The 26750-nt window shown below is 36.0% G+C and overlaps 1 protein-coding gene across 1 annotated transcript in view; it reads left to right on the top strand.

The window, feature by feature from the left end:
- The window catches only part of LOC127861760 (laminin subunit alpha-1-like), a 163012-nt gene that overhangs the window by 98233 nt on the left and 38029 nt on the right, over positions 1 to 26750 (top strand). Inside the window, exons 24-43 of the mRNA XM_052400440.1 lie at positions 6696 to 6882; positions 7363 to 7502; positions 7657 to 7890; positions 9242 to 9382; positions 9951 to 10118; positions 10562 to 10695; positions 11448 to 11624; positions 12726 to 12840; positions 13002 to 13142; positions 13962 to 14083; positions 16011 to 16094; positions 16548 to 16738; positions 19237 to 19388; positions 20778 to 20870; positions 21554 to 21665; positions 22166 to 22323; positions 22453 to 22487; positions 22807 to 23002; positions 24091 to 24207; positions 25476 to 25633. Of these exons, the coding sequence (XP_052256400.1) occupies positions 6696 to 6882; positions 7363 to 7502; positions 7657 to 7890; positions 9242 to 9382; positions 9951 to 10118; positions 10562 to 10695; positions 11448 to 11624; positions 12726 to 12840; positions 13002 to 13142; positions 13962 to 14083; positions 16011 to 16094; positions 16548 to 16738; positions 19237 to 19388; positions 20778 to 20870; positions 21554 to 21665; positions 22166 to 22323; positions 22453 to 22487; positions 22807 to 23002; positions 24091 to 24207; positions 25476 to 25633 (2855 nt within the window). The remainder of the gene's footprint in view (positions 1 to 6695; positions 6883 to 7362; positions 7503 to 7656; positions 7891 to 9241; positions 9383 to 9950; positions 10119 to 10561; positions 10696 to 11447; positions 11625 to 12725; positions 12841 to 13001; positions 13143 to 13961; positions 14084 to 16010; positions 16095 to 16547; positions 16739 to 19236; positions 19389 to 20777; positions 20871 to 21553; positions 21666 to 22165; positions 22324 to 22452; positions 22488 to 22806; positions 23003 to 24090; positions 24208 to 25475; positions 25634 to 26750) is intronic.

Here is a 26750-nt window from a genome sequence, read left to right as displayed (position 1 = left end):
ATTAATGTCATTGCCTATATTTAGCCGGATTTTTTTCGAAAAAATCTCGGCTTATAGATTGATGTTGTCGGGCGGGCGGGCGGGGTGGCGGGGGTGGCGGCGTGCTCGAAAATGTTAAAGTTCTTATTTCATGGTATAACTTTGGTATGCTTGGACCTAGAGTCTTCAAACTTGACATGAAGGTTGGCCAGGATTAACAGATGACCACTGGTCATTTCAAGGTCATTCATTTGAAGGTCAAGGTCACTGTGACCTTCAATATAAAAAATGTTAAAGTTGTTATAACTTTGGTATGCTTGGACCTAGAGTCTTGAAACTTGACATGAAGGTTGGCCATAACTAGTTAGTAACCACTGGTCATTTCAAGGTCATTCATTTGAAGGTCAAGGTCACTGTGACCTTGAATGTAAAAATGTTAAAGTTCTTATTTCATGGTATAACTTTGGTATGCTTGGACCTAGAGTCTTCAAACTTGACATGAAGGTTGGCCAGGATTAACAGATGACCACTGGTCATTTCAAGGTCATTCATTTGAAGGTGAAGGTCACTGTGACCTTCAATATAAAAATGTTAAAGTTGTTATAACTTTGGTATGCTTGGACCTAGAGTCTTGAAACTTGACATGAAGGTTGGCCAGAACTAGTAAGTAACCACTGGACATTTCAAGGTCATTCATTTGAAGGTCAAGGTCACTGTGACCTTGAATGTAAAAATGTTAAAGTTGTTATAACTTTGGTATGCTTGGACCTAGAGTCTTGAAACTTGACATGAAGGTTGGCCAGAACTAGTAAGTAACCACTGGACATTTCAAGGTCATTCATTTGAAGGTCAAGGTCACTGTGACCTTGAATGTAAAAATGTTAAAGTTCTTATTTCATGTTATAACTTTGGTATGCTTGTACCTATAGTCTTCAAACTTGAAATAAAGATTGGCCAGTACTAGAAGATGACCACTGGTCATTTCAATGTCATTCATTTGAAGGTCAAGGTCACTGTGACCTTAAATGTTAAAATGTTAAAATTGTTATAACTTTGGTATGCTTGGACATAGAGTCTTCAAACTTGACATGAAGGTTTGCAAGCACACTTAGATGACCACTGGTCATTTCAAGGTCATTCATTCTAAGGTCAAGGTCACTGTGACCTTGAATGTAAAAATGTTAAAGTTCTTATAACTTTGGTAGGTAAAAATGTTAAAGTTCTTATTCCATGTTATAACTTTGGTATGCTTGTACCTAGAGTCTTCAAACCTTTTGACCTTTGAACAATATTTCAGTAATTTAAGTATTGCATTGACAAAAACACGAAAGGTACTTTCCTGTCATTTAAATAAAAAATCCGGCTTCAATGCGGTCATCTCCGACCGCGGAACTCTTGTATCACTTTAAAAAGTATATTATTACATAAAAAACAATAAGTACCTTCATAAGTCATACCTTCATAAGTCTTAATAAGCTTTATTTGTATATAAATACCATTTTTTTCAACTTGATAAACAACACAGATAACCAAAATAATATAACAATGTTAACTTCAATGTATTAAACAGTATGCTGCCTAAATGTTTCATGTCATTTGGACATGTCATACATCAGCTTCTGTTGTTAAAACGTTTTCTGTTAGTGGTGGATGATTTCCAGGATCAATTAAATTATAGTTGTTCGCACCTATTTCCTGACAGAAAGGCCCAGATAATTACCACCATCTATTCTAGTTGCCTGAAATAACATAAAGCATTTTTTTTTACAAACTATCAACAACAAACAAACACATTCATGTCACTATCTTTAAATGTCCGAATTTTAACATATCCGAAATATAGTACACCAAGTGAACGATATACTTTTTATTTCAGAAATTGTTGGTATCTTAATCAAATTATATCCTTCCAAGGTCATTATAATAATGGAACTATTAAACAGAAATGCTCACAAATACCTGTAGAAAAAAGTGTATACCGGCATGTGTTTTTGTGGAGAAATTAAATGCTTTTGCAAGCCCGATCGCCTATGGTTTTGATTAAAGAAATAGCGGCCCTAATAATTATTATAATTACTGATCGTCGTGACAGTTTGTCTCAGTGTTACTTTTTTGGGGGCTCAATATCATAAAGGAGCCATTAATAATCCGATAATCCGATAATAACCCCCATAAAACTTGACAATTGCAGTAAAAACACCGTTTGTAACACTTACACGCTTCAGTGATTTCAATATACACTCTGCACTGTAGGTCGCTTACATCGTCGAAAATCAATATTTACAACTGACAGACGCTGGCCGCTAATGCTCAGTCGCGTGCTTTCGATTCGCAGTACATTTTCGGATAAGATTTTACCGATTTTTTTTATACGCCGCTCTTTAAAAATTGGAGGCACTTTTAAAAATTCAAATGGTCAATCAAGACAAAGTGGTTCTATAAATTTAGGGTTCCCAGAGGACCACCCAGCTTGAAAGAACCGGTGGTCCTCGCCAAAATCTGGGGGCCTCGGGTCCCCGGACCACCGTTAGTGTCGAGGCCTGTTGACACGTTATTTATTACCGTCGATGGTGCGGCATGTTGTTCTAACTAGTCGCCAGCGCAAGTTGGCAGTATGTCATGCGAAAAAAGTAAAATCGTACGTATCATTCCATGAAAAAATAGTCAAATATTTTTTCCAGGTTAACCTTTTCCCGAAAATGTAACCGGTTAACTGGTCGTTTCGGTAGGTTAACCGATTAACCTCTCTCATCCCTAATATAAACTCAGTTTCTGCATTGATGCACATCTGTATTTGTAGACAGAGAAAGTTCTCCAAGGCTTTAGCATGCACTGCAGTTAGGTTTTGAACAGTGATCCACACACACACAAAGAATAAAAAAAAAATACATATGTTTTAACAAACACTGTCATGGCTTCAAACATTACAATTATGTTTACAAACCAAGATTTAGCATGACAATAATGCCAGCATGTCATTGAATAAAACTTATATTTGCAACAAGATTATGAGTCAATGCTTTTTTAACATGTAAATAAGCCACACTCGACCAAAACCGGGCTGGATGATTATGGGTTAAGTGTTGGCTTAGATAAGCCTGTGTTGATACAACATTTTCCATCTTGCCTGGATTTTTGTTTTAATAAATACTTCCTATAAAAGAAAAAATCCGAAAAAAGCTGATGGTGAATTGTCCCAGAGGCCAATCAGAGCCGACATTTAAAAGCACATGTATTGAGCCAGTTTTTCCTAGAGCAAATAACATTTACACATTTTACAAATTGCGAACTAAACAAAGTTCTATAAAGTGACAGTTGTATAATCACTTGTATAACTATATAACCAAGATTTCAGGAGTGCTCAAAGTAGTTGTGTAAATATGTACTGAAATTTATTGCAATTATATGTAATACAATTTTATGTGTGTAGTCAAGAAAAAGTGCACAATGCATGCCTTAAATGCTTCAGTATAGATGCATGTTACTTAGTTTACATAGTATATGCTCTGCCATAAGGTGATAAATAATTACAGTTTGTAGCTGACTTTCCAATTGTGTTTGAAAAGGAGACAAGAAGTATAAAGCTTTTTTCTAAAGAAATCTGTTTCTCTGTTTCTTGGTTTAATATATATTTATTTGTAAACATATTTACTGTATACACATTTTTCGAAATTGTTGCTTTCATTAATGCTGTATTTAAAGGGATAACGTAGAGAATAATAGGTTAGTGTTGATTATAGATCAGGTTTATCATGCGAGGCTTAGAAAACAAAAAGCACGAGCCTTTGCGAGTGCTTTTTCGTTTTCGTGCCGAGCATGATAAACCTGATCTATAAACAACACTAACCTATTATTCTATTTATCCCACTTTTTATTCATTAAACCTTTTTATTTAACCAAATTAGTTTAACTGGATAATTTCGCGTTTTCATGAGTGTTCGTTTGATAATAACTGTAGTGTAACCAAGGTCAGTGTATTACTCCGCGTTCTAAAAATAACAGCTGATCAAATTATCATTTTTTTTTAATCAGAATATCGTTCTGTGACAAAGAGTCATGCGTTATAATTTAAAATTTTATTATGCCCCCCCTTCGAATAAGAGGGGGTATATTGTTTTGCACATGTCGGTCGGTCGGTAGGTCCGTCTGTCCGTCGGTCCATCCACCAGATGGTTTCCGGATGATAACTCAATAACGCTTAGGCCTAGGATCATGATACATCATAGGTACATTGATTATGACTGGCAGATGACCCCTATTGATTTTCAGGTCACTAGGTCAAAGGTCAAGGTCACAGTGACTCGAAATAATAAAATGGTTTCCAGGTGATAACTCAAGAATGCTTACGCCTAGGATCATGAAACTTCATAGGTACATTGATCATGACTGGCAGATGACCCCTATTGATTTTCAGGTCACTAGGTCAAAGGTCAAGGTCACAGTGACTCGAAATAATAAAATGGTTTCCAGGTGATAACTCAAGAATGCTTACGCCTAGGATCATGAAACTTCATAGGTACATTGATCATGACTGGCAGATGACCCCTATTGATTTTCAGGTCACTAGGTCAAAGGTCAAGATCACAGTGACTTGAAATAGTAAAATGGTTTCCGGATGATAACTCAAGAATGCTTACGCCTAGGATCATGAAACTTCATAGGAACACTAATCATGACTGGCAGATGACCCCGATTGATTTTCAGGTCACTAGGTCAAAGGTCAAGGTCACAGTAACTCGAAACAGTGCAATGGTTTCAGGATGATAAGTCAAGAATGCTTACGCCTAGGATCATGAAACTTCATAGGTACATTGATAATGACTGGCAAATGACCCCTATTGATTTTCAGGTCACTAGGTCAAAGGTGAAGGTCACAGTGACTCGAAATAGTAAAATGGTTTGTGGATGATAACGCAAGAATGCTTATGCCTAGGATCATGAAACTTCATAGGTACATTGATCATGACTGGCAGATGACCCCTATTAATTTTCAGGTCACTAGGTCAAAGGTCAAGGTCACAGTGCCTCGAAACAGTGCAATGGTTTCCTGATGATAACTCAAGAATAATTAGGCCTAGGATCATGAAACTTCATAGGTACATTGATCATGACTGGCAGATGACCCCTTTTGATTTTCAGGTCACTAGGTCAAAGGTCAAGGTCACAGTGACAAAAAATATATTCATACAATGGCTGCCACTACAACTGACAGCCCATATGGGGGGCATGCATGTTATACAAACAGCACTTTTTCATATTGAATTGCAAATCTAAATGTTTTATAACATCAATATAACAGTTGTTATATCCACGGAACTACATTTGTTTACAACGTAGTCTAACAACGTAGCAAGTGCAGTTTATTATACCAGAAATTTAATAAACGGGGCTTTAATCAACCAAATTTGCTATAAAAGTGGGATAAATATATATTTATGTAATTTTATATATAATTATCGTAAAACTATAGTATTTGTATTCCTTTTACTTGATTTGTAATGGACTTGTTCTGGGATTTTTATTTGTTTGAAAAATTTCATTTTATACATTCAATAAAAAAACTATAATGTTTAGAATAATCTAAAATATCTATATAAAAAAGTTGAATGAAACATTTTGCCCTTGCTATTGCAACTGCCTCAGTGTATATACATGTATAAGCCTTAAGCTGAGAAAACTGGGCTTAGTAGCTGTCCTCATTTCGTTGCTTTTTATGTTGGTTTGATTGCAATGACTGTTTTTGTCTCCTCTTTCTGGCTGGCTATCCTCTTCCTGATACATGTTTGAGATATATACTGCATATGAATCATCTTAATTTGAGCTTTTTTCTGTGAAGACAGAGGCCTTGAAGACTTAAAGCCAGAGAACTTAGTGTTTAAAGAGCGAAAAAGGGAGAAAACTGTGAAACAACTTTCTTAATAAGCAGGGACTTTCTTGAAATGAAAAATTCCACAAAGGAGGAACATATCATACCTTTTTAGCCTGCGTGGCCTGCACTGGCTAAACTGGGACAATACTTTATGCACATGCAATAAGCCGAGTTTTCCCAGAACGCACCTCTTAGCCAGTTCAAGCTTCTATTTATTGTCTTGTACCGTATCAAGCATGTAACCTTTTTGTTCCATATTTGTTTTTATCCAACAGCTACTATCATGGTTAACATGATTTACTAATTTAATGGTAATTGGTTTGATTTAAAATAGTCACATGCATATGCTTGATTGAATGTCCACATTATTTGGCTGTGGTTTGTGAAACGTCATTCAGATATGTTTGTTTTACTAATTGAGTGTTTTACTAATAACTTAAATATTCCATGTATGTTCCTGTTTTCTTATTTGATCAGTGTTATCATTATGAGGATCACTCCTTTGTTTGCAATTATAACTTTTTCAATTTAAAAATAACACCTGCTAAATGTTGTGTGACTCAAGTGACTGCTTAGCAAGAAAAAATCACAATGTAACATGTTCTTTCACTTTTGAAGCTTGATTGTTTTCTGTGGTCTAGTTTTGTTTCTGCACCTTCAACTTCCATTAGCCATTTTTGAGCTGTTTTAGCTATTTCTTTGAGCACAAAAACACAACTACCTAAATCTTCACAATGATTGACAACACTGATCACACCTGTACTCTATGTTAAACACACTTTCTTCTCTCTGCCCCAAAAAATCTTGTATCAAAATATATGTTCACTGTTTCACACTGTACACACAGGAGAACTACTGGGGGTTGGAGTCTGGGAAGGGTTGTTCCCCTTGCAACTGCGATCCCATTGGTTCGTACTTCGCGCAGTGTGAAAGCCTGACTGGCCAGTGTAGGTGCAAACAAGGGGTCACCGGCCAACAGTGTGACACATGTGTGGAAGGCTACTATGGTCTTGTATCTAAGGGAGAATGCTTAGGTAAGATAACAATATTTATGATAATGAAAATATATAAGCTGTATATTGTTTCTTAGTACGAAACATTAACATGGTAAACATTTGCTGATTGCATCCAGTGTAATAAAATTCCTTGTGGTGGAATTTTTATAAAGTCATTTTTAAGTTTAGATTGCTTTCAGAAAGATACCAGACACAATGGTCAAGTCTATGTGCATAATGGTGTGTGGATACTCTCATGTGAGCTTTAACAGACTGTTACGTCATCATTCATTGGGCAATGATAAAATAACTTCTTACCTTGATGGTCAAGGTCACACTTGCTTTCACCTATGATCATGCAGTTATTTGAATGGATTTTAAATTTAAGGTCATGCAGTGTAAAAAAATCTGAACAAAATTGCACATAATACAACTAAGTATATTTAGGGGGTAAACATGTTTTACAATCTTTTTTATACATAGTGTTATTTTATAGAAAGCATTCTGTACCCATTTCAGAGTGTAAACCGTGTGAGAAGCCTGGCCACATCTGCCATATGGAGACTGGGGAGTGTGTGTGTCCACCAAACACAGAGGGCGAGCGGTGTGAGAGGTGTGTAGACACCTACTGGGGATACCATCCTAGACTTGGCTGCAAGGTACCATCAACTTTTGACAAGAACTCCATGTATGCCTATAATTTACTTTTTTCCTCTTATTAGAATACTAAAAAATATGTGTTATCTACTGTTTATTTTTCTTTCCTTTTTGTATTCCAATCAAATATAAATCTAAGAGAAACTTCTCCACAAGGCTTGCAACTGTGATGTGAATGGCTCCGTGGACCAGGACTGTGACCCCCTGAATGGCCAGTGCCTCTGTCGCGCAGACTACGCAGGAGTGAGATGTAACAGCTGCCTGTTCGGCTTCTACAACTTCCCAGACTGCACCCTGTGTCTGTGCTCTGTGGAGGGGACAGAGCCCAGCAGCTGTAGCCCTTCAGGGGCCTGTAGTTGTCAGGAAAGTGATGGGCAGTGTACCTGCAAGGTATGGAAAGACTTGGATAACACTGGTTTACCATAAGGGTATGATTTGTTAAATACGTAAATTGTGAATAAAAAATTATGATCTAACAGAACTAAATTTCTGAAATAATTTGTTAAGTTTTAAATTACTTCGAGGTCCTTGTTACAGAGCAATTATTTTATCAGCTCAGTACTAAAAGTGCTCTTCTGCTTGATTGGCACAACTGATTTGAAGTCTCATGTAACTTAATGGTATGTTGTGATATGGGGAAAATAATTGTTTTCTTTGATTACAAAAAACATAATATAAATTATTATTACACAATGTTGAAGAACATACAGTCCACTCTCATTATCTCGACATTGGATATCTCGATATTCTCGATATGTCGAAGTAAGCTCAATGTCCCAACTTTTTTCCTTCTTTATCTATATAAATAAACATCGCATATGTCGATTTTCGTTATGTCGAATAATTCGATATCTCGATATAAAACTTTGTCCTGAGTCCCGATTTTACATGTATTTACTGTGGTTTATCTCGAAGTGCGAATAACTGTTCCAGTGTCAGCAAAAGGTGAGAAATTTTTCAATTGATACTTCACCGTTCCGCTTCGCCCGTCTGCTCCCGATACTGTACGGTAGGAAATTGATCCGTTAATTGCATCAATAATCACACGTGTGTAATGTCAGTAGCCATTAACACTTGAGTAAGGTCTGTCACTTTAACTGTCGCTTTAACATCAATTAACTGAAATTAATACACAGCCTGCCGAAAGGCCGAAATACTAATTGTTTTTACAAACAATATTCCAAAATGCATTGAGTTATATGTTTACTAATAATCGATTGAACTTTGCATTTCAAACTACAAAATGTACAGTTACAGTTCAGTATTCCGGAACGTGATTTACGCATGATCAGATGGAAACCCTCGTCTTGATTGGACGTCAATTGCATCATAACTTTAAATAGCAACAGTACTGGATGTTTTCTCGACAGTTTAGAAATATTATAACCGCATGCAATTATGTTATACTTAAAACGTCATTTTAAGCATTTAAATAGCAAAATTAATCGTGCCTCGTAAAAACGCGTATATATCAGGTAGAGAGTATTTTTCCACACGGTGACGGCATTAGTTAGACCTCTTAGCTGGTATTCAGATGTTAAAAACAAGGTAAATTTTCGTCTCATATTTCTTTGAAAACGCCTAATCGGATATCTCGAACTCTCGTTATCTCGATATTTGTTCTTTTTCCCGCCGACTTCGAGATAACGAGAGTGGACTGTACCTTGTTTATATCTTTCAGTGACATACTTTATACATACTTGAATGTTCGTATCAAAACGTTAACATTTTGTATTCACAGTCAAATACTGGAGGTCGGACCTGCCAGCAGTGTGTAAACAGTTCTTTCTCCCTAGACCTCCACAATCCCAATGGCTGCACAGACTGCTTCTGCTTTGGACGTGCTGACACCTGCCGGCAAGCACAATATGTCTGGATTAAGGTACCTGACAGTCTACTAAGAACTGTTGTGCTAACATCAAAACTAATTTCTATTTTATTAATTTCTATTTTATTATCACCTTTATACTGGCATGCATGATTTAAAATATCTTTTAAATATTAAAAAATAAATAGCAATTTGACTGAGTATAAAAATACAGCCAAAAATTGTATAAATAAAGCATTCAATTGTTGCATTTTCAATCTGTTTAATCACATGCTTATTGTAGTCGTATGTTGCATTTTACTTGTAGGGGTTTCAAAATCAGATCTTTTTACTGTCATTTAGTTAGTCAGGCTTGATTGGTCATTGTCAGCTTGGGTACTACATACATGTACGTCAGGTACTCTTAAGTATACTTTCATGTACCCCGGGTACATATAAGTAGTACCAGAGCCGACAATGACCAATTGAGCGTTGGTCAGTGCATGAAAAATATCAAATCAAAAGGATTTTCTGTATATCTGTAATTGCATCACAAAAAAGTTGCAAATATGTTAATTTTTTAATGGGAAAATTATGAAAACTTCATTACCAATAATTCTTAATTTTATCTCATTCTCCGCAGAAAGAGCTGCCAGACCAAGCGGTGACCTTCAGCAATAAGGCCAACACTCGTGCCCTACCCCAGCAGCATGGATTCTATGTGATACCCTCGGGCCAGAGTTCAACTGCAGTGGTGGGCACCCAGGGTGAACCAGTCTACTGGAGGGTGCCAGGCATCAAGGGTGATATGGTAGGTACTTGCAGGTACTAAATACAGGGCCATGCCTTAGGACCATGGGTTCTGTGTGATACGCACTGGAAAAAACTTGACTGCAGTGATCGGGACCCAGATTGAGCCAATTATGAATCATGCTTTTTCACACTTATCTGTATATTTCCCTTGATGTTTCAAGCAAGGTTCACATATAGATGCTTGGCCATTTCAGACACTGTATATTTTCACATTATCACTCAGAGACTTCCTTGCTATATCAAACTGTGTTTATTTGCCTTTGATTTAATTTAATATCTTTGATTACCTGGCTATGTCAGACTCTGTATATTTGCCTTGATGTATCAGTCAAGGTACATATCTATTTGCATGGGCCTTTCATGGTATAGGTTAACAATGATTACTCAACGACTTACTTGCTATTTCAGGCACTGTATATTTTCACTGCCTCGCTATTTCAGACACTGTCCTACAATGGTGAGCTGTTCTTCACATTGGAGCAGGTGAATCACAAGGCTCCTCTGTCAGACCTGGAGGGTCTTGTGGACAAACCCCTGGTCATAGTCCTGGGTTATGGCATACCTGTTGTTTATAGGTAGATATGTATTTTTGGAAATATGATTGATTAGTCTGTCAAAATGAAAGATGTTTACAATGTTTATTGATGTTGAATCTTGTGCAGAAATGATATTTTTCAATGATTTAAGCATATTGCAGTGGGTTATGTTTACTGTTGCCATGTGTCTTAAGGATCTATTACATTCAAATTTTTAGTTTCAAGATGAACTTCAGCCATAAATCGAATTCCATTATCATAGTCTATAAAAATACAAATTTATTGTTGTCACTTTATATCATATTATGAAGACCACTGAGCATAGATTTGATGTTTTCTGTGTAGACTTGATTCAAACATAATTTAATTCTTGTAGATTGTTAACCCAATGAGCATTCTGGTCTGCAGATACTCTGATTGCATAAGTCACATACATGTACTTTTTTCACATGATGCGGGCCATATTTAGAAAATTATCAAATGAGAAACTTATTGAAACCTTCTGAAACTTGGAGACTTGCACTTAAGGCTTTGAATTTTAATACAAATATACTAGAATGCAAAACAATATCTGTTTTCTGCAATAAATTAAGCAAAAAATGATGAATCACTTATTAATAATCATATGTATGTAAGTATTGCAAGTTTTGTAGAAAAAAATAAATATATTCCCTATCTACCTTCTCAATTTTACTCAGCATGGGTCATTAGGGAGGAAAGACAATATCTTAATTCTGGGCTGACCAGGAAGCCTTCACACACATTCATAGAATGTATTTTACCATGGGCAGGTCTGATGTTCGGTGGTCAGCTGACAGAGGCTTGCAGTTCAGGGTGCGACTCCATGAACACTACTGGCGCTCCATGCAGAATGGCCTCGTCTCGCGGCAGATGATGATGGTGATCCTACAGAATGTCACGGACGTGTTAATACGAGCAACCTGGGATAACTCTGCCTTTGGTGCCAAGTATGTTTTATTGATTTTGCCCATCAAATGCAGTCTGTAAACACTCAGTTTTTTGTGTATCAGAATGAAACTTTGTGGATATTTAGTTTTTTGTATGAAGAAGTGCAATACTTATTTGAGTGTGTGTCGCTTTTCGTTCACAGAGTTATCTGCCTTTGAACATTTTGGTTCCATATCATCATTGTACATGTTAACTTTGTATCACAAACCTGTCTTTCAGTTATCTTGGTATTAACATGAAACATTATACATCTGAAGTTTGTACAATATGGAAGACTTTTTTGTCTATGCTGTATGATGCATTATTCTTTGCAGATTTAAAATCCCATAGAACCTATGCAATTGATTGAATAAATAAATGCGAACCTTTTTATTCTCTCCCAAAATTTTTGTCCGTGCACAATTTTTGTCCGTGCTATTTCTCAGCAATTAATGACCGGAATTCAATGAAACTTTATGGGAAGCTTTACTACCAACAGGAGATGTGCATATTATCAGCTGGTTATGGTTGGATGATTTTTCACAGAGTTATGGCCCTTTGAAATTTTCTATAAACTGTACATATACAGTAGTGCAATTCTTGTCCCCCAAACTACTGACTGGAGTTCAATGAAGCTTTATTGGAAGCTTAACAACCTTGAGGAGATGCGCATGTTATTTGTGGGTTCTGGATAGATGATTTATTTAGAGAGTTATGGCCCTTTGAAATTTTAAAGTTGCTAAACCATCCATCGTATTATTTTGTCCAAAGTTATACCCCTCAAGACGTTTCCTTTTATCTGAATATATAGTGCAATGTTGTGACAAAAAAAACTCTAGGGAGCATCACCCGTCTCTGACGGTTTCTTGTTGTAATTGTGACCAATGTGAAGCAGCCAACAACAAAAAATTGATAATCTTGTGGTGTCTTAGTTTGTAATGGTTACCAAATTTATTCACATTCTGAGCTTGCTTAAGATTTTTTTCGTTAGATAATAACCTGGTGAAGCATTTATAAGACAAGGCATTATGTATTAATAATTAACATAAGTTTTATTACTTAAGTTCATATAGAAACATAATTAGAAATGTATACAAATTTGTTTTAAAATGACTTTCCAGACTGACTGGTATGTCCATAGACCATGCTGTGGATAATGCTGCACTGCTTGGCCAGCCTGCTTTGGGGATAGAGGAGTGCAAGTGTAGACCAGAATACATCGGTCTCTCATGTCAGGTTTGTGTATGATAGCATCTCATACCTGTCTTACAAGGCTCACTTTGTATACTCCTGACAGTGGGTAATTCTGGATAATATGGTAGAAAGTAATTGTTTCTTAAAATTGTATTGCACTTAAACTATTGTGTTGAATCCAAAGCTCCCCTCCCGTATTACAGAATCCTGCTGAGGGCTACTACCGAGTGCCAAATGTGGGCCCTGTGGATTTCACTGACCTCATAGACATTGTGGGCAGGGTGGAGCCATGTGCTTGCAATGGACATAGTGACAAATGTGACCCGGAGACTGGCATCTGTATTGTAAGCTCTGCCTTCATGTTTGTTCATTTTCTCGACAAAAAATCCAGTTATTTAATATTAACTTTAAATGTTGGACTATAATTTAAGTTGTTTACAAATGTTTTAAATTGATTGTCTGCTTTGTTAGATAATTGTGCTACTTTTAATTGTTCATGCTTTCTTTTTGATATCACATGAGCACAATGTTGTGTGATCACATTTTATCCTTGTTTTTGTAAAACATTGTTAACACTCTACATGTCACTTTCATTGCCAATCGTCATGAAATTTGCCTAGTTTGAAAATGACTAGAATTGAAACCTTCTAAGTTTCTAAAGGTCACATTTTTGGTCCGATCACCATGCTAGAAGATAAGTTTTAATAGTATAGTTAAAAAACTGGATCCAAAACCATATCAAAAGCTACTCATAACATTTCAGTTTTTAGCAACCTAAAACCCTCTTGTTGTAACTATTTTTCCAATAGTATAGAATCTGCGCTCTGTGTGTGAGTCAGTGAGTCTGTCACACTTCTGGATCCTGCGATAATTTTAAAAGTTCTTCATATTTTTTCATGAAATTTGAAACATGGACAGATGGAAATATGGAGATTATGCCCATCATTTCATTGTGTTCCTACGTCAAGAATTCTGGTTGCTTTTGCAACAAATAGACTAGAAATATTGCTGAAAATGGTGGAGTTTCAGCGGTAGGGGACCATATTGCTTGACAATAGTCTTGTTTTTAATATGGGATTGGGTATTGATGGATCAAAGTATTTAATTCTTGGAATGGTCAGTATGATTTGGTGATATTATAGTGTACATCTTGTTTTTCAAAGAACTGCACAGAGCACACCATGGGAAAGCACTGTGAGTTGTGTGCAACAGGTTACTATGGTGACCCATCCAGCGGTGGCGCCTGTCAGAGATGTGCCTGCCCACTAGAGGTGGACTCTAACAAGTATGCCATGCATGTGTGAATGTCTCCTTCTAGATATTGTATGTTAAGATATAGAAAATATTGGGGGAAAGTTTGAGGTATGGCGGAAGGGCCGTGTAACAGATGTTTCCTTTCAATAATTTTTGCTTGCATTCACTTATCTTGTTAAAACTTTGGAAATAGCAAGCTTATATGGAAACATTGCTTTTGCTTGTATTTTGGGCATGTCCGATCAAGTTCTCTATTTCTAAAAATAGAAAAACAGTTTCTCCTTTTTAATGAGTTTGGATGGGAAAAAAAAAAATTGTATAAATGTTGCTTTCATGAGGACTTACCTTTGGGATTGCATTTTAATGTCATAAATACATACCTGCTATCCCTAGCTATACATTTCTAGGTGGGTTAGCTTCTCTAGAAATCTTTAAGTGCCGGAATTCGGCCACCTCTCCTGCTAAAAACAATTTCAGGTTAAATATAGTACAATGTAACCAAACCGGTAATCAAGAACGTAACTCATCTTACTTTTCTGGAGACACACCATGCAGATCGCCATTTTCTATCGGCTTTAAATTAGGACTTTTAGTTCAATTCTGCGTGGTGGAATTGGGTTTGAAATTGATGAATTGTATAATTTATCGTTTCTGCTTTATTCAGAAATCTTTTCTTGTATTATTTTGTTGATAATTCATTGTTTTTCACTTTTTACCGGGTTTTTCCATGTGTTCATGATTTGAGCATTAGGATCTCGTGATTTTTGTCAACAAGTTATTGACAATTTTGTACATTGTAAATACTTTGTTTAACTGATTATTTCAGTTATTTTGTTCTTTTTACATGGTTTTCTTACGCGGATTCTCTTCTTGTTCTACTTTTAGAATAAGAATGAGTTTACAAACTAGCGATTCGTGTGGGCACATTAAGGCTTCATGGGATTCCCACAAGACTTGTTTGTCATGCACTAATTGTTCCTTTAAACATAAATGCTCTGTTTGTAGTGCGTGAAACTTTTCATTAAAAGGGGGGTGTCTGCGGTTTGGATTTCTCGTTGGGTAGCCTCAACTATTAACAAGGCGTATTCATCTCTCTCATCTAGGGATTTATCCTTTTTTTAAGATCAGACGGCATGAATTAAGAGCTCTTTCGGCTTCGTGGGCATATATTTATAATGTTGCACTTTCTGAAGTGCTTCAAGCTGCTTTTTGGAGGAATCCGACCACCTTTTCCTCATTCTATCTTCGTTCTCTTGAGTGTCAACAGGACAATTTATATATGTTGGATCCTCTTGTGGTTGCTCAAACGGTAGTTTCTTCCATGGCGTAAATGTACTGGTCCTGTTCAGAAACTAAGTACAATACTGTACTAACGAAGATTGTATGAGGACACATTTCTACTATCTCTGGCTGAAAAACCAGATTATGGGTTTTTGCTGTGATGGGAAAATTTAACGAGAACCTCCCGCCACAGCTACAAAATCAGCTAGGGATAGCAGGTAGGTATTTATGACATTAAAATAAATTTTCTTAAAATAAAATTCATTTTAATTATTAAAATACTTACTTGCTATCGGTAAGTCCCACCTCCCAACTCCGCTCATCGTTTTATATTTTCATAATTGTATGAAGAGTAAGATGAGTTGCCGTTCTTGATTTCCGGTTAGGTTACATTGTACTATGTTAACCTGAATATATGTTTCCAGTAGGAGAGGTGGCCGAATTCCGGCACTTGAAGATCTCTGGAGAAGCTAACCCACCTAGAAAGGTATAGCTAGGGATAGCAGGTAAGTATTTAATAATGGAAAAAACATCAAACAGGTTGTTTCTGGTAATAAGTTTGAGTTTGCTTTGACAAATCTTTATAAAACTTAGTATATAGCAATTTTGCATGTGGAAAACATTGTATGAAACATTTGTAACACCAAACCTTCATTGGAATGTGTGTGTTCCTCCAGTTTCAGTCCCACATGTGTTAGAGTTGTGGATGATCTGGTGTGTACAGCTTGCAGAGAGGGATATGACGGCGCCAGGTGTCAGTAGTGAGTACTCTTGATATCACATTCACAATAGCGGAAGATAATTATCTGTAATGAAATTTTACAATTTATCTAATTGTTTTTAACTTATAAAATGAATATGTTATATGATTTTTTTTGTCTGTATTGTTAATTAAAACAGATGTAATGCAGATTCATTTTATGTATTGACATAGGTTTATAAATTGATTCAGTGGTAAGAGAACAATTAAAAAAGGAAAATATCCTGCAGAAGTTTGTTCAATGGATATGAGCTTCAATCCTGTGCTTAATGCATGTGTGTCCCAGCTTTTTCCCAGAATGGCCTATGCACACTGCACAGGCTAATCAGGGATGACACTTTCAGCCTAAACTAGATTTTATGAATGAAGAGACTTCCTTCAAAGAAAAATCGCTTAAAGGAGAAAATTTAATTAAATTGTATCCTTTATCCCCCTGGACTAATGTATTTTTCAGTTGTGCTGAGGGTTACTATGGCGACCCCTCTACTCCTGGGGAGACGTGCAGAAGGTGTGGGTGTAACCCCGAGGGTTCAGTCACCCAGCAGTGTGACTACAACGGGGTGTGTACGTGCCTGCCTGGGATCACAGGGCTCAAGTGTGACCAGTGTCAGCCCATGCATGCCGTCGTGCAGGGCCAGTGTGTGTGTAAGTGAAGACTGATAATAGTCGTTCTGTGTGTAAGTGAAGACTGATAATAGTTACTCTGTTTGTAAGTGAAGGCTGATAATAGTTGTTCTGTGTGTAAGTGAAGGCTGATAATAGTTGTTCTGTGTGTAAGTGAAGACTGATAAAAGTTGTTCTGTGTGTAAGTGAAGACTGATAATAGTTGTTCTGTGTGTAAGTGAAGATTGATAATAGTTGCTCTGTGTGTAAGTGAAGGCTGATAAAAGTTGTTCTGTGTGTAAGTGAAGACTGATAATAGTTGCTCTGTGTGTAAGTGAAGACTGATAATAGTTTCTCTGTGTGTAAGTGAAGACTGATAATAATTGTTCTGTGTGTAAGTGAAGACTGATAATAGTTGTTCTGTGTGTAAGTGAAGACTGATAATAGTTGTTCTGTGTGTAAGTGAAGGCTGATAATAGTTGTTCTGTTTTGTTGGAAAATCCAATAATGAATGTTTTTGTGGCAGTTTATATTTTTTATTTTGCAAATTTTGTTTCCACAAGATAAAGCTGGATGAATGGGATGCTTGTGTTTGCTTTTCTCAATATTTTGGGTAAAAAATCATTTCTTTGCCACCATTCAGTTTTTAGCTCATCTATTTTTTTAAAAAAAATTATGAGCTATTGTCATCACCTTGGCGTCGGCGTTGGCGTCCGGTTAAGTTTTGCGTTTAGGTCCACTTTTCTCAGAAAGTATCAATGCTATTGCATTCAAACTTGGTACACTTACTTACTATCATGATGGGACTGGGCAGGCAAAGTTAGATAACTCTGGTGTGCATTTTGACAGAATTATGTGCCCTTTTTATACTTAGAAAATTGAAAATTTTGGTTAAGTTTTGCGTTTAGGTCCACTTTTCTCAGTGAGTATCAATGCTATTGCATTCAAACTTGTTACACTTACTTACTATCATGAGGGGACTGGGCAGGCAAAGTTAGATAACTCTGGCATGCATTTTGACAGAATTATGTGCCCTTTTTATACTTAGAAAATTGAAAATTTTGGTTAAGTTTTGTGTTTAGGTCCATTTTATTCCTTAAGCATCAAAGCTATTGCTTTCATACTTGCAACACTTACTAACTTTCATAAGGGGACTGTGCAGGCAAAGTAATGTAACTCTGACTGGCATTTTGACAGAATTATGTGCCCTTTTTATACTTAGAAAATTGAAAATTTGATTAAGTTTTGTGTTTAGGTCCACTTTATTCCTACAGTATCAAAGCTATTGCTTTCATACTTGCAACACTTATTAACTATCATAAGGGGACCGTGCAGGCAAAGTAATGTAACTCTGACTGGCATTTGGACGGAATTATGGGCCCTTTATACTTAGAAAATTGAAAATTTGGTTAAGATTTATGTTTTGGTCCACTTTACCCCTAAAGTATCATAGATATTGCTTTCATACTTGGAACACTCAAAAACTATCATAAGGGTACAGTAAAAGGACAAGTTGCATAACTCTGGTTGTCATTGTTACGGAATTATGGCCCTTTTTTGACTTAGTAACTTTTAATATATGGTTAAATTTTGTGTTTCGATCCACTTTACTTCTTAAGTATCAGGGCTATTGCTTTCAAACTTCAAATACTTTCATGCTATCATGAGGTTACTGTACCTGGCAAGTTGAATTTTACCTTGACCTTTGAATGACCTTGACTCTCAAGGTCAAATGATTAAATTTTGCTAAAATTGCCATAACTTCTTTATTTATGATTAGATTTGATTGATACTTTGACGAAACTACTCTTACCTGACATACCACAATAGACTCCACCCAAACCGTTCCCCGTGCCCTCCCCCCCCCCCCCCCTATTTTTTTTTTTTTTTTAAGATCATCTCACAAATGACCACCACACCCTCACACTATACCCCCCTCCCCCACCCCACCCCCCCCCCCAATTTTTTTTTTTTTTTTTTTTTTTTTTTTTTTTAAGATCATCTCACAAATTACCACCACACCCTCACACTATACCCCACACACCCCCCACCCAATTCCAATTTTTTTTTAAACGGTTATGTTTGAAATACCGTCCAACCATAGCACCCAAAATATCCCCCCCCCCCCCCCCCCCCCCGCCCCCGATTTTTTTTTTTTTCGCTTTTTTGGAAGATAATGTAATAAATGTCCACAACCCCACACTATACACCCCTCTTCACTCCACCCCTCCCTCCTTTGTGATTGAAAATGAGAGTCCCTTCACCTTTAAAAAGAAAATAGATGAGCGGTCTGCACCCGCAAGGCGGTGCTCTTGTTTTACATTGAAATGGATCAAAATTATATTTGTGCAAATTGAATAAAGAAGAAAACATTCTGCTACTCCATACTGCTTATTCTTAAAGAATGCTGTTGTTTCTCAATATGATGACCAAAAACATGTTTCAAAGCAGCATGTGGTGTAAGAAGTGAAGATAATTCTGGCTATTTATAGAAATATTTTGATTGTCACTCTTCCAACAAAACAGCTCTTCTATTGTAGCATGTTACGAAGGCTGCACTCGAGAGCTGATGCTGGACATGGATGACCTGGAGGCGGAGCTTAGGAAGCTCAAGTTTAACACATCGAACGTGAATGTATCTGCCCCCTATAGGAGGCTGCAGGACATAAGGAACGAGACCAGAGTCCTGTCTGTAAGTTACTATGTATGCTAGTGGTGTAGCTATTGCAGAGTGTTTATGCAAAATAACACCTATCTTCAAATTATTTTGTGTACAATTTTGAAGAACTTACACATTTCATATCTATGTATATGTATGCATATTTATATTCAAAATATTAGTATATTATTATTACTTGTGTTAAATTATAAATAACTAAAACTTTTCTACCTAAATATATGTATATAAATATATGTATGTAGAAAAGGATAAGAATATATAACCATAAAGCAACAATGTAAAATAAATGGTTGTATATGCAAAGATAAAGATTGTCATGAAAACAGCACGACGTAATTAATACAAACTTATCCCAGAGATCACTAGACTATGGAAAACCCCATTTATTCCTAGGTTCAAACAAAGGTGATCAACTTTATGCATCAATCACAGTTTCTTTCCAATAATAAATGCCAGTATGGTTCATGATTTAAAAATAATTTTAAATGTGCCTGCCATGTTTTTATCACAAGATTAAGGGTTTTTTGCAAAACCTAGCACATTCAGGGATATGTTATTTTAGCATATAAAGCAATATACATGTACATGTTTATAAATACAGACTTAGTTTTTCAGCAAGCCACAAGACAAGGAAATGCTATTTTTGATGGATGAGGAAATGCAAAACTAAGAATAATTGCGTACTTGTATTAAAAAAAAAAGAGTAATAGATTACCTTTCTATTTTGGATCTTATTTTTTGAAGACAGTTGTTATTAGCATTTTTAATGATAAAAGTACATTATATAATATTATATACAACTTTGGTTTGAGAAAGCTGCAGTTTATAGACAAACTGTGTTGACCATTTGCTTTTTAGGAACCCAATTACCCATTCTGTTCTGCTCTGTGGCTTGCTGACTTGTTATGCTTAATAATATTATGTATGCATGTGATTTATAATCATTGTATTGATATAAGACCTGCATCATGTAAAAAGGGGTCTAATGCCAAATGCGGCCAACCAAGCTTCAGGCCAGCCTGGGCATTCCCATAGTTTGGTCAGGAGCTACACTGCCTGATAATGAAACCATGAAACCCTGGGTGACTTTATGTATTGGACAGAGTAACTCCTGACCAGACTGCAACATGAAACCATGAAACCCTGGGTGACTTTATATATTGGACAGAGTAACTCCTGACCATGACACCCTGGGTGACTTTATATATTGGACAGAGTAACTCCTGACCAGACTGCAACATGAAACCCTGGGTGACTTTATATATTGGACAGAGTAACTTCTGACCAGACTGCAACACTCTGCTGGCTGGTCTGGAGCAACGCTGTCTGCATGCAGCCTTAGACCTATGTTCACATGATGTAGCTGCTATAACCTAGTTTTGTATGACCTACTCCATACAGGACAGACTTCAGGACTTGAAATACGCTGAAATAATGAATATAACAAAACAGCTTGAGGATTTGGAAAAACAGGTCTCTAATACTGATACTGAAGTAAGTAGCATAGAATATAAATATTGTACTAAGTATTTGAATATTAACGTATATAATGACATGTATATACTGATAACTATGTGCATGTGACCAGAATAATGAAGTCTATATGCAAAACATTAAAAATCAATTATGCGTGTGATTAGATTTGTCCAAAGAGACCATAAATGAATGACAGATTAATAGAAATTGAAAATACAATACAAAAAACTCCTTTCATAGTATTACATAAGACTATAAAACTGGAAAAAAAAACATTGATAACATTTGAAGTACATATTTAACTATTTACATTTTGAATTATGCATTTTTGTTGTGCTCATATGAGTAAAATATGCTTTTGAAAGCTGAGTACAATAATATCCTGTAAAATATTTAGCAAACAAGGATTTTGCATGTGGCAATACATTTGAGTAATGATGGCCCTAATTTTCAAGTTGATCTTGGAATATACAGCATATATGTAAGCCTTTATTGACATGAGGTTCAGATCAATTCAATACCTAAATGTCAAAGATTAGTGTTTATGTCTGTAGCAGAGTTTAGGCCAAGGCCCTTGTTTTGGTGGGTAAACAATTTTGTTTTGAGGTTTAGTTAAATAGAGTCCTTACAAACACTACAGCATTTAGTGTTTATTTGTGTAGCAGAAATGAAGGTTATTTCTGGTTTTCGCATAATGCCAGTCGGAAACCAGTCTTGCCATGGCAAACCAGAACAAGCAGCATGGAGAGAAGTTGCTAAGAGACGGCAGACAGATTGAAGACACCATCGCATTGCTCCAGATGGAGGTGAAAGGTGAGCTAGTCAGGTTGTAGATTCAAATAATTCAGATACCTGTAGTTCTCTTTGAGCAATATTTTGTTTATGGAGGAAGTTTGATTGTATGCATATCTAATATATTTAAATAAATAAAACATAACATTAGGTGCATGTCATTGCAAGAAAACAAAACTTTCAGTGAAACTATATTCTAAAAACTCATAATTTGTTTACATTATGTCATGGAATCAAAACGGGCCACAGTCATATTTCATTGTTACAACTCAATACATTCAGAGTCTGGGAAAATGCATCACCACATTGACAAGTTCTAGATGCATGTAAGTTATAAAAAAAAAAAGGGTCAATATTCTTTAAATTATGAATTTTAAAAACATGGATCATAATACTTTTAAACTATATACTGCAAAGTTTTTTTGTTGATACATACTGTTTCTATACTGTTTCTACACAATCTGCTTAAGATTGATTACTCATTTGAAACTTTGTCTTTACACTGAAAATGCTCTGTGTAGACCTGATAGATGACCTTGAGCAAACGGTAGCCAGTACCTTCCACAACCGGAGTGGTGTCAATGTCACGGCGGCCCTAACAAGGGCCAGGCGTATCCTGCGGGAAATCAAGGCTCGTAACTTTACAGATATGGCCATCAAGGCACGGAAGGAGCACAGAGTAGGTTGCTTTTTTCTGCTTTTTCTCATTACAATCTTAAATGATTTATATATTTAAGTGGTTTATATAAGATCATTTATATATGCTTGAGAAAGTATCTATGTACTGTAACCCTTTCTCTAATGGTAGGTGGCTGCTTTCAAAGCTTTGAAACTGTGTAACCAGTGAGGTAAAATGATCTGTTTTTGTACAGATTCATGGTAGGGTTCTTTGGCAGATGACCTTTTTCAATGGAAAAATATCACAATTGTGCACTCTTTGAAATAATTTTTTCTTTGTAAACTTTTCAAGTTTTTCAATAGTTCAATACATTTAATGCATATACATGTATATCCGGTGGATTGTGCATAAATGCTTACCATTGTCCCATACAACTTATTTTCAGTTTCATTTTCACAGTATGTATTCACAGTGCTCATATACTTGGATTTCCTCAAATTCCATAGTTAATACTAACCATTCTTGTATTAACCCTGTTACCAGTGAGGCCGAGTTGTTATCCCAGAGGATCCATGGAAACCTTATGCGCGTGACCAATACCAGCGATATGGATGCCAAGGTCAAAGCATTTGAGGATGCTGTAGGGGATCTTCTAAACCATGTTGAGTCAAGCATCAAGAATTCAGAGGACGTGGGCAAGAAAGCAGATGATCTTAGAGCAGCCATTGCGAGAATAAAAGTAGTGTATTTCTTAGAGCCACTATTCCCATATTAACGGTTTGTCTGTGGGAAAACATTATTTGATCCATTGTTGATAGCTAATTTTTTAAATTAAATCAAATTGTGTGTGTGGTCCTCAATTTTTAAAATTACTTGGTTGACAATATGATGTACTTTTGAATCATATACATACCTGCTAGGTCACAGGTCAAGATCACACATTGAGTGAGGTAATGCTCAAAATTAGCTTTTTGCTTCCTCAAACTTGTTACCTTATAGTTAGGAAGATATTTCTATTATCATATTACTATGTTATCACTTCTTTTCGCAGAGGTCTTATTTTGTTCTTTTCGTGCTCTTGCCTTTTTGCATATGTATGAACATCGCAAAAATTGTTCCAATTATACCATTCCTCCAAAGAGAAAAGATTTTCAATCAATGTAAGGATTTTCTATATTGTCGGGTTTTGTCACCTAAATTTTGTGTTAACTTTAATTTTTCCATATTTTGATTTTAAGATTTCAATCTTAAAACAGCAGATGAAATCTTAAAACAGCAGATGAACAATGAATTAACCCTTCACCGCTTAGATACCTTTTTTGACGCATTTGTAGTCCCATAGAAAGTTAAATTTAATTGAATACCTTTTTTACTAAATTCAAGTTTCAAAGGCTTCGATTTTCAACCCTTACTTACTGATGAGCAGCAAACAGCATAAAACCTGAAAAGAATGCGAGTTACTCTCAGGTGTTCTGGTTTTATGCTGGTTGCAAAAGCCATTTTTAATTTTCTTCTTATGGGGGAAAGGGTTAACAAACTCTGTCGGTCAAAGACTATTCTAATACCTAAAAATGTCAAAGTCTGTCCATTTCCTTCTTTTATCTTGTTCTTTGTTAAAAGAGGACTGTTAACCTTACTTGGATGTTAGCATCAACATCCCACATACCTCTGTGAATGAATCTGGATCTAATATTTATGGACAAGGTCATACTTTACAGATATAAGTTGCATCGGTAAACAAATAAGGGTAAAATCTGAAAGCAAACAAAGAATATTATGTACAACTTTTTTAAAGTGTTCAGCACTCACATTTTTATTCCTTTGCAGCAATACCTGGATGATACTGAAGCATTAAGGAGCACACTGGAAAATGGGACAGCAGAGGCTTCAAAACTTCTAGAAGATGCCAAGTCAGACCTGAACATGACAGAGGAAAACATCAGGGTAACTGGATGTCTGAGTATTTATAGAGGAAAACATCAGGGTAACTGGATGTCTGAGTATTTATAGAGGAAAACATCAGGGTAACTGGATGTCTGAGTATTTATAGAGGAAAACATCAGGGTAACTGGATGTCTGAGTATTTATAGAGGAAAACATCAGGGTAACTGGATGTCTGAGTATTTATAGAGGAAAACATCAGGGTAACTGGATGTCTGAGTATTTATAGAGGAAAACATCAGGGTAACTGGATGTCTGAGTATTTATAGAGGAAAACATCAGGGTAACTGGATGTCTGAGTATTTATCTGTGGTATTTGCAGTTTGCTGAAATTATAAAAACAATTCTGTTCTAGAAAACTGGACTTATTTCTTATGCGGGAAGTGTTGTCCCATATAAGCTTATGCAGTCAGCACAGGCTACTCGGGGAAAACACTTTCCATCTACAATTGATTTCCGTTTAGAAGAGAGTTAAACAATAATGCTCTTAAAACAGTGTTGTCGCTGATTAGCCTGTGCTTATCTGGGTTGGCACTTTACCAGGGTGCAGGATCACGTGACTTTTTGGGGTTCCATCTTTTAAATTTAATGGATTTATACACTATGGTACATGGTGCTTTATTGTCCCCTACCAGTTTCACCGGAGGGTACTTATGGTTTGCGCTCTGTGCATCTGTCAATGAGCCTGTCTGTCACACTTTTCTGGATCCTGCGATAACTTTAAAAGTTCTTCATATGTTTTCATGAAACTTGAAACATGGATAGATGGCAATATGGACATTATGCACATCATTTCATTTTGTTCCTACGTCAAAAATTCTGGTTGCTATGGCAACAAATATTTATTTTTTTTAAATATATTTAAAAAATCTGACAATGGTGGAGCTGGGAGGGGACATAATTGCTTGGCAATCGTCTTGTTTCAAATAACTTGTTAAAACAAATTTTCTTAAGAAGCATGTGTTCTTTTTCAAAAATTCCATTTTTATTGCATTCATTGTACACGTTTAGTTTTCATGCAACGTGAAATTGTGTCACCAATTTCAGATATATTCAAGGATTTATTCTTATACTTTGAGATATCGGCACAAACTGCAAGAAAAACTGTCTTTTATGCACTATAGATTTTTGCAAATGTATTTAAATAACTTAAGATATCTGCAAAAATAAAGTTCTTAACGGTGTGATTTCATTCTGTCCAGCCTGTGTGTAACCCCCTGAAAACCCATTGATTCCGCACGCATGAAGCCCTGATCTGATTGTTTTTGCAGAACCTTGAAGAGCGACTGAGCACCCTTGATGATGCAGAGCGTATACTCCGGGAGAAGGAAGAGGGGTTGAAGGCTGGCCTGCCTGGGGCTGCAGTCCTTGTGGACAAGGCTCGCTCTCACGCTGATAACCTCACCAGGACTGCCGAGAACCTGCAAAAGTGAGATGTTGAAAGTGGTGTAGGAATGTTTTAGCCTAGCTTGAGGAGAAAGGGGCTAGATGCATGTGTGTGAATGTTGTCCAAGATTGGTCATTGTGGACAGCACTTTCAGCCTAAACTGAATTTTGACTTCTTTTAAATAAACAATACCCTTATAGTGATTATTATCGTCCTTGAAAAGCATGTGTGGATTGCAAAGGCTAATCTGGGAGGACAATATAAGCATAAGCATTCAGGTACTTTTCTGCAGAGCCAAGCTTATGTAGTGAGTTCACTTCCCATAACAATATTGAGGGAATCATTGAATATAATTGCTAAATCCAAATATTTTTATGCCCCTGGATCGAAAGATCTGGGGTATATTGTTTTTGGCCTGTCTGTCAATTGTATGTGTGTGTGTCCCAAAACTTAAACCTTCTCATAACTTTTGCAATATTAAACGTAGCAACTTGATATTTGGCATGCATGTGAATCTCATGGAGCTGCACATTTTGAGTGGTGAAAGGTCAAGGTCATCCTTCAAGGTCAAAAGTCAAAAAAATAATTCAAAGTGGCGCATTAGGGGGCATTGTGTTTCTGACAAACACATCTCTTGTTAATTACATATTTTAGAAGGAAACCTTAATGAGAAGTAAGAGAGATGCAACGCAGATCACATCCATTTAATGTACAATTATTTTCAGATCAAGTCCTGAAGTGTAATCAGTGATTGATGCAATTAATATTTTAATTGTTATACTAATATTTGATGGCATAATAATACTTAGCCTTAAAGCATTTGGATTTTTGAAACAAGAAGTCTACTTTTTGTTTTATTAAAGCCCCATAAACACTCAAAATAAAAGAATATTTCGTAAGTATTTTGTAAAATACAATGAGCACATTGAAATTCAGTATTCCTTATAGTAATAGCCAAAATTAATGCTAGTTGTGGTCTGGTGACATAGATTTAACGAGATACAAAATGCTTGTGTGTTGTTGTTTTTTTTGCTACAATATATTCCATGTGAATTTCTTGCGAAGATATCCTTATTTTACAAAATATTTTATTTTGATTTTGAGTGCTTATGGGGTTTTAAATTTTATTTCAAAATAATTGTATAAACCCATGTTTCCT

Source organism: Dreissena polymorpha, chromosome 16 (assembly GCF_020536995.1).
Source record: "Dreissena polymorpha isolate Duluth1 chromosome 16, UMN_Dpol_1.0, whole genome shotgun sequence".
NCBI classification, from domain to species: Eukaryota; Metazoa; Mollusca; class Bivalvia; order Myida; family Dreissenidae; genus Dreissena; species Dreissena polymorpha.
This window is presented reverse-complemented; position numbering and strand designations above follow the sequence as displayed.